Source organism: Oncorhynchus tshawytscha, linkage group LG12, assembly GCF_018296145.1.
Source record: "Oncorhynchus tshawytscha isolate Ot180627B linkage group LG12, Otsh_v2.0, whole genome shotgun sequence".
NCBI lineage: Eukaryota > Metazoa > Chordata > Actinopteri > Salmoniformes > Salmonidae > Oncorhynchus > Oncorhynchus tshawytscha.
The window spans coordinates 11,959,234-11,968,358 of record NC_056440.1 but is presented as its reverse complement, the minus strand read 5'-3'; the positions used below and the strand labels follow the sequence as shown (position 1 = coordinate 11,968,358).

Sequence of the window (9,125 nt, the reverse complement as noted above, 5' to 3'; positions counted from 1 at the left end):
TTATTGTAAATAAGAACTGACTTGCCTAGTTACATTATTATTATTTTTTAATCTAGCTCCAAGGATTCTGCACAATGGCTGACCATGTGCTCTTTTCAAATGACTGTGACTGCATTGTATGGGGCAATATAGAACAGATGTAACAGTTGGACTAATACAATTGTTTTGTATTCTATTCTATGACCTTTCCCGATGAGTTCTCCGATCTCCAGCTGTTTGAAGGGGATGTCCCACTCCTGGAGGTAGATGGATGTCTGGCTGGCCTTGCGGGGGAAGTTACGGGCCGACAGCAGAGACAGGTTCATCTCCTCAAATTCATCCTCTGAATCCTCCACCTCATCGTTCTGTTCAGGAAAGGAAGATGAAGAGGACAGGAAGATGAAGAGGAGAGGAAGATGAAGACGAAGATGAACATGAAGAGACAACGAAGAGGAGAGGAACAGGAGAGGAAGATGAGGGTGAAGAGAAGATGAAGGGGAGAGGAAGATGAAGAGAGGAAGATGAGGAGGAGAGGAAGATGAGGAGAGGAGGAGGAGAGGAAGATGAAGAGGAGAGAAAGATGAGAGGAAGATGAAGAGGAAAATCAAGAGGAGAGGAAGACGAGAGGAAGATGAAGACGAAGAGGAGAGGAAGATGAAAAGGAAGATGAAGAGGAGAGGAAGATGAAGAGGAAGATGAAGATCAAGAGGAGAGGAAGATGAGAGGAAGATGAAGATGGAGCGGAGAGGAAGATGAAGAGGAGAGGAAAATGAAGGAGAGAGGAAGATGAGAGGAAGATGAAGAGGAGAGGAAGAGGAGAGGAAGAGTGAAACTCCTTTCAATCCAGGTCCACAATAAGTGTTTTATTTGTATTGTACACAACAACAACAACAAAACACCCACTATACAAAACATTCTCGAAGATGGTCAACATACAATTTACAAATTCTGTCAAATATGTCTGGTTTATACTGGATGTTTTGTAAGGTCTAAGGGGATTTAGCTAGATCGTTCAACCCTGCAGTTTGTTATTGAGGGTGAATATGAAGCTTTCCAATTGGTGGCTATTCATTTTTTTGTTGCAGCAATTAGATTACAAAACGTTCTCTGATATTGATCACCAAAATGTACATTTCCCAAGAAACATAATCGTGGAGATGGATGGATATAAATTCCTAGACACAATGACATGATAGCACATACAGTGGGGCACAAAAGTATTTAGTCAGCCACCAATTGTGCAAGTTCTCCCACTTAAAAAGATGAGAGAGGCCTGTAATTTTCATCATAGGTACACTTCAACTATGACAGACAAAATTAGAAAAAAAAATCCAGAAAATCACATTGTAGGATTTTTAATGAATTTATTTGCACATTTTGATTTAATAGGTTCGATGGATTTGAAACTGGCAAGGCCTGGAATAAATACATCAACCTTGGTAATATATTAATTTTGAAAATGTTGACCCTACCTAACATAAGAATGGTGAGAGGTCTTCATCTCTGAATATTAGATTAAATCTTATCTATTAAAGGGATACTTCGGGATTTTGGCAATAAGGCCCTTCCTCTACTAGCATGCTAGTAGATACCATAGACTTCCAGTCATTGCGCTAATGCTAGTTAGCATTAGTTTCCGAAACTACCTCTAACCTCCTTTATACTGGACACAGATACATAAAAATGGTATCCACAAGTTCATCTGACTCTGGGGAAGTAGATGAAGGGCCTCAATGCCAAAACCCCGAAGTCTCCTTTTAAAGAAGAGTAAATGACTTTATATGCTTCCTAAAGATTGCATGGTATTAGTACACCAACGTATTTCATATATGTCTTTGTCCATTTCCATTTAAATGTACTTTCAAAGCTTGAGAAGTCCTGATTAGAAATTGACATTCTTTCACTCTGAATCCTGATACAGCACCATATGTATCCAACAGTAGTAAAATGAATGACAGAGAATGTTCTGGTGCAGATAAATTAACTAAAATGTAATCTGCATACAATGATATCACATGTTGACCTCCACCAATCTCTATTCCCCCGGATTGAGCCATGAGTTCTAATTATTGATGCTATGGGTTCTGTGGCGAAAGAGAACAGATAATTAGACAAACTAGTTGTATACTTCTTTAATGTGTTATCCTCTATCCTCTGGGCTCTACTGTGCAATTATTACATTATATTCTAATAAAACCCAATTAAATGAAATTGAAACGGTGAAAATGGCCAGCCTTGTTGTGTGGTTGCAGAGGATTGCCATCTGGAGCGTCAGCATGCCAAACTATAACAAAAACAGATTCTATTCAGAAACAAATCCCACACGTTCATTAGAGCGTGGACTCACGTCTGATGTAGGTTCCACTTCAATCTGTAGTAAAGGGTTTAAACGATTCATCTCGACTCTGTAAGCAAGAGGAGGGCATGCAAATGGGATGAGCATTTTACATTGTACACGCTAGCATCATACACACATTTTACATTGTACACGCTAGCATCATACACACATTTTACATTGTACACGCTAGCATCATACACACATTTTACATTGTACACGCTAGCATCATTCACACATTTTACATTGTACACGCTAGCATCATACACACATTTTACATTCACACGCTAGCATCATACACACATTTTTCTGTTTATCTAGCTAGGTGGCCAAACAGAAAGGCATTCTACAGGTAACCTCTTCCAACCTCTGTGTCATCAGTAGAACTGTGTACACACACACGCACACACACACACACACACACACACACACACACACACACACACACACACACACACACACACACACACTGTGTTGTGATGGAGACGGTGTATGAAATTATGTATGTGATTCCTGTGGTATACGTGGCCCCTGGTAGGACCTCAGTCTCCTAATGAGAGGATCCAGCCAGGGCCAGAGAGAGGCCCTCATTAACCCAGAGAAGAGGCGGGGGGGAAATTGCCAGCTGGTACTAGACTCTGGCTGGGTGAGGGAGTGCATGGAGCCACACACAGAGGAGAAGACTGGCTTTAATTACATCATGAGAATGTGGGTTTCATAACCAAGATAATGGATTCATATTTGTCAGAAAGCAGAGGAAGAGAAAAAGAGAGAGAGGCGGGAGAGAAGGAGAGAGAGAGGGGAGAGAAGGTGAGAGAGAGGGGAGAGAGCAAGAGAAAGGGGGAGAGAAGGTGAGAGAGAGGAGAGAGAGCAAGAGAGAGGGGGAGAGAAGGTGAGAGAGAGGGGAGAGAGCAAGAGAAAGGGGGAGAGAAGGTGAGAGAGAGGGGAGAGAGCAAGAGAGAGGGGGAGAGAAGGTGAGAGAGAGGGGAGAGAGCAAGAGAGAGGGGGAGAGAAGGTGAGAGAGAGGGGAGAGAGCAAGAGAGAGGGGGAGAGAAGGTGAGAGAGAGGGGAGAGCGCAAGAGAGAGGGGGAGAGAAGGTGAGAGAGAGGGGAGAGAGCAAGAGAGAGGGGGAGAGAAGGTGAGAGAGAGGGGAGAGAGCAAGAGAGAGGGGGAGAGAAGGTGAGAGAGAGGGGAGAGAGCAAGAGAGAGGGGGAGAGAAGGTGAGAGAGAGGGGAGAGAGCAAGAGAGAGGGGGAGAGAAGGTGAGAGAGAGGGGAGAGAGCAAGAGAGAGGGGGAGAGAAGGTGAGAGAAGGAGAGAAAGAGCAAGAGAAAGAAAGAGCGAGAAAGACATCGAGGGAGAAAAAGCAAGATAGAGAGAGAGATGGCTGCACCTTTTCCCAGTCATATTGACACTGAAATAACACCTGTGTCAGTCACTTAAGAAGGTATAAAAAACATTAGAACGTCATTAAAACAGTAACCCATTTCTGTCAGCTTAAAAATACACCAACAATTGAATATGAAAATCGTCTATGAAAGCTAGTTTAGGTTTATTTGAACATCTTGGTACATACAGTAAGCAGTTTCTAAAAGCTAAAGTTACTGAGCGCTACCTTGCATTTATTCATGTGATCGATTTAGAGTCCAAAGACATTGGCATCACTCCTCGTCTTCTCCTTCTGCTTGTTTTCGGCAGCCGTGGCTTTTAGAAACCCAAGTGGAATCCAGTTGGCATCCTAACTATAGCATGCGGTTAAGGCCATGTTAACATCAGCCCCAGAGTGTTTGTCTTGTCCTGCATCTCTCATTGAAATTGTCACAAAAACGTCTTTGCTCCAATCATTTTGAGTCCCTATCCATCCCTCGACCAATGGAGGGACAGAGACCGACAGATGAGATGTAATATGAGGCTTATCTGAAACGGTCTGTTTTTGCCCACAAGATCATGTGAACATTGCTCTGCGTCGCGCTACAAAATTTCTTGGCATATCATTTAAAAATAAAATGGATGTCATTTTCTGACCTACTTCACTGGTGGAGGGAGACAGAGGAAGAATCAGAGAGAGCTATCCCACTGGGCATATCTAGTTTTGATTTCCATTTGGTTGAGTTTTCAAATAACGTGAATTCAACGTGAAATCAACAACACATGTCATCATGTCATTGGATTTAGGTGAAAATTTGGGTGAAAAAAAATAGGAAATTCCCTTAGGGGCGGCAGGGTGGCCTAGTGGTTAGAGGAGGTAACCTAGTGGTTAGAGGAGGTAGCCTAGTGGTTAGAGGAGGTAGCCTAGTGGTTAGAGGAGGTAGCCTAGTGGTTAGAGGAGGTAGCCTAGTGGTTAGAGGAGGTAGCCTAGTGGTTAGAGGAGGTAGCCTAGTGGTTAGAGGAGGTAGCCTAGTGGTTAGAGGAGGTAGCCTAGTGGTTAGAGACAGGTAGCCTAGTGGTTAGAGGAGGTAGCCTAGTGGTTAGAGACAGGTAGCCTAGTGGTTAGAGGAGGTAGCCTAGTGGTTAGAGACAGGTAGCCTAGTGGTTAGAGACAGGTAGCCTAGTGGTTAGAGACAGGTAGCCTAGTGGTTAGAGACAGGTAGCCTAGTGGTTAGAGACAGGTAGCCTAGTGGTTAGAGACAGGTAGCCTAGTGGTTAGAGACAGGTAGCCTAGTGGTTAGAGACAGGTAGCCTAGTGGTTAGAGGAGGTAGCCTAGTGGTTAGAGACAGGTAGCCTAGTGGTTAGAGGAGGTAGGTAGCCTAGTGGTTAGAGGAGGTAGGTAGCCTAATGGTTAGAGGAGTTAGCCTAGTGGTTAGAGGAGGCCGGTAGTCTAGTGGTTAGAGAAGGTAGCCTAGTGGTTAGACACAGGTAGCCTAGTGGTTAGAGGAGGTAGCCTAGTGGTTAGAGGAGGTAGCCTAGTGGTTAGAGAAGGTAGGTAGCCTAGTGGTTAGAGGAGGAAGGTAGCCTAGTGGTTGGAGATGGTAGGTAGTAGAGGTCGACCGATTAATCGGAATGGCCGATTAATTAGGGACGATTTCAAGTTTTCAAAACAATCAGAAATCGGTATTTATGGACACCGATTTGGTCGATTTTTATTATTATTATTTTTTAAACCTTTATTTAACCTTTATTTAACTAGGCAAGTCAGTTAAGAACACATTCTTATTTTCAATGACAGCCTAGGAACAGTGGGTTAACTGCCTCGTTCAGGGGCAGAACGACAGATTTTTACCTTGTCAGCTTGGGGGATTCAATCTTGCAACCTTACAGTTAACTAGTCCAACGCTCTAACCACCTGATTACATTGCACTCCACGAGGAGACTGCCTGTTACGTGAATGCAGTTAGCCAAGGTAAGTTGCTAGCTAGCATTAAACTTATCTTATAAAACACAATCAATCATAATCACTAGTTATGGTTGATGGTTGATGGTTTATCTAGCGTGTCCTGCGTTGCATATAATCGATGCGGTGCGTATCGTTGCTCCAATGTGTACCTAACCATAAACATCAATGCCTTTCTTAAAATCAATACACAGAAGTATATATTTTTAAACCTGCATATTTTGCTACAAGAAATCCAGGTTAGCAGGCAATATTAACCAGGTGAAATTGTGTCACTTCTCTTGCGTTCATTGCACGCAGAGTCAGTGTATATGCAACAGTTTGGGCCACGTAATTTGCCAGAATTTTATGTAATTATGATATAACATTGAAGGTTGTGTAATGTAACAGGAATATTTAGACTTATGGATGCCACCCGTTAGATAAAATACGTAATGGTTCCGTATTTCACTGAAAGAATAAACGTCTTGTTTTCGAGAATATAGTTTCCGGATTCGGCCATATTAATGACCTAAGGCATGTATTTATGTGTGATATCATGTTATAACTAAGTCTATGATTTGATAGAGCAGTCTGACTGAGCGATGGTAGGCACCAGCAGGCTCGTAAGCATTCATTCAAACAGCACTTTCGTGCGTTTGCCAGCAGCTGTTTATGACTTCAAGCCAATCAACTCCCGAGATTAGGCTGGTGTAACCGATGTGAAATGGCTAGCTAGTTAGCGTTTCAAACGTCACTCGCTCTGAGACTTGGAGTGGTTGTTCCCCTGGCTCTGCATGGGTGGCCCATAACGCTGCTTCGAACAAGGCAGTTAACCCACTGTTCCTAGGCTGTTATTGAAAATAAGAATTTGTTCTTGACTTGCCAAGTTAAATAAAAATAAAAATTATGTTGATGACTTTTTGCAAATCCAATTCGTTTTCCACGTCGATTCAAGGTCATCACATTGGTGTTTTGGGTTGAAATGGCGTGGAAACAACGTTGATTCAACCAGTTTTTGCCCATTGGGATTTTAAAGAATTTATTTATTGACTAAGGTCAGAGTACAATAGTCCCGATAACTCATGTTGTTTATACTGTATCCACGATGTCAACAGCGTTATGGTCGACACTCCTCCCAAGTTACTTGGCAGACTTCCCTTCAACCACCCCTTCTTGATTGACTAAGGTCTGAATTAAATCTCTGACAGTGACTTATCTGCTCCATGGTGTGTTTCTGTGGCCGACACAACTCCCAAGGTATTGGGAGACAGTATGTCGCGTGTCAACTCAAAGATTGACACCTCACTGACATTCTCATTAGATGTTGATTGCGTGACATTGGTTTACTACCTGGTACCATGGTTGAGCCAAAACAAATATAAAGAAAGCAATCCCGTTTCCTAGTTTCCTACTTACCCCGGCTCAGACAGGACAGGGTGCAGGATGACCTGGGGTGCCCTGCTGGGGGCCTCTGGGGCCAGGGCCACATCTAGAGAGGAGAGGTATATTGTAAATCATCACAACACTGGGCATTACATAGTCTTTATACCACAGCAGTGTGTAATATCACATACAGTGCATTTGGAAAGTATTCAGACCCCTTGACTTTTTCAACATTTTGTTATGTTACAGCCTTATTCTAAAAGTGATTAAATAGTTTTTTTCCTCATCAATTTACACACAATACCCTAAAATGACAAAGCAAAAACAGATTGTTAGATTTTTTTACAAAAAAACGGAAAAAAGAAAGAAAAAGGGAAAAAATAAACAAATTCACTGAATATACAAAGTATATCCCCTTCAAATGAGTGGATATAGCTATTTCAGCCATACCCTTTGCTGACAAATGGAGCAGAACGCCATGCAATCTCCATAGACAAACATTGGCAGTAGAATGGCCTTACTGAAGAGATCAGTGACTTTCAATGTGGCACCATCATAGGATGCCACCTTTCCAAACGAGTCAGTTTGTCAAATTTCTGCACTGCCCCAGTCAACTGTAAGTGCTGTTATTGCGAAGTGGAAACGTCTAGGAGCAACAACGGCTCAGTCACAAAGTCGTAGGCCTCACAAGCTCACAGAACGGGACCGCAGATTGCTGAATCGTGTTGCAACACACACTAACGAGTTCCAAACTTCTTCTGAAAGCAACCTCAACACAAGAACGGTTCGTGGGGAATTTCATTAAATGGGTTTCCATGGCCGAGCAGCAGCACACAAGACTAAGATTACCATGCGCAATGCCAAGCATCGGCATTGGACTCTGCAGCAGTGGAAACACGTTCTCTGGAGTGATGAATCACGCTTCACCCTCTGGCAGTCCGATGGATGAATCTGGATTTGACGGATGCCAGGAGAACGCTACCTCCGGCAATGCATAGTGCCAACTGAAAAGTTTGGTGGAGGAGGAATAATGGTCTGGGGCTGTTTTTCATGGTTCAGGCCCCTTAGTTCCAATGAAGGGACATCTTAACGCTACAACATACAAAGACATTCTAGACCATTCTGTGCTTCCAATTTTGTGGCAACAGTTTGGAGAAGGCCCTTTCCTGTTTCAGCATGACAATGCCCCATGCACAAAACAAGCTCCATACAGAAATGGTTTCTTGAGATCGGTGTGGAAGAACTTGACTAGCCAGCACATAGCCCTGTTCTCAACCCCATCAAACACCTTTGGGATGAATTGGAATGCCGACTGCGAGCCAGACCTAATCGACCAACATCAGTGCCAAACCTCACTAATGCTCTTGTTGCTGAATATAAGCAAGTCCCCTCAGCAATGTTCCAAAATCTAGTGGAAAGCCTTCCCAGAAGAGTGGAGGCTGTTATAGCAGCAAAAGGGGGACCAACTCCATATTAATGCCCATGATTTTGGAATGAGATGTTCGACGAGCAGGTGTCCACATATTTCTGGCCATGTAGTTTATGTTATATTGTCACATACACCAGATAGCATAGGGGTGCAGAGGTTGCTGCAGTGCTGCCTGGTAAATCAGAATAAATAAATAAATCAAATCAAATATTTATATTTATTTATTACTATTGTATGAGCGGACCAAAACAGTCAACAGCAGCGCAGAGAGGAAAAAGGATTTAGGTACCCCCACAACTAAACTTCTTCCCACGGCCATGTTGTGCTGCTTTGTGTTGCAAATGAGTTGCTTGATAGGCTGGTAAGTACATGTAATACAATTATAATTACATGTTTTAACTGAAATTTCATGACACTACTCATGACTCCATAACATACACTATGAGGATCAGTCCTATATCACGATACTGTATCTCTGACTCTTCCAAAGGTTACACCCCGTTTCACCCCCATACAGATGTAGGATCTTCATTTGATCACGCTGTCGTTGAAATAAAAACTTGCAATGTATTCCAGGTTTAAAAAGCCTTCTAAAGTTTGTCATTTTCACTTTAATTAAAACGTATCAACCATAACAAAAAAACACAATAATTCAGATTTTCTGTTGCTGCAGGATTACGATCCACA

The 9,125-nt window shown here is 42.7% G+C and overlaps 1 protein-coding gene across 1 annotated transcript in view; it reads right to left on the bottom strand.

Annotated features, from left to right (window-relative positions):
- Window positions 1-269: 269 nt before the first annotated feature.
- Window positions 270-9,125, bottom strand: part of ksr2 (kinase suppressor of ras 2) — a 99,074-nt gene continuing 90,218 nt past the window's right edge. Inside the window, exons 14-16 of the mRNA XM_042331341.1 lie at window positions 7,043-7,115; window positions 2,327-2,384; window positions 270-344 (exon numbers count right to left, since the gene is read on the bottom strand). Of these exons, the coding sequence (XP_042187275.1) occupies window positions 7,049-7,115 (67 nt within the window). The 3' untranslated portion in view covers window positions 270-344; window positions 2,327-2,384; window positions 7,043-7,048. The remainder of the gene's footprint in view (window positions 345-2,326; window positions 2,385-7,042; window positions 7,116-9,125) is intronic.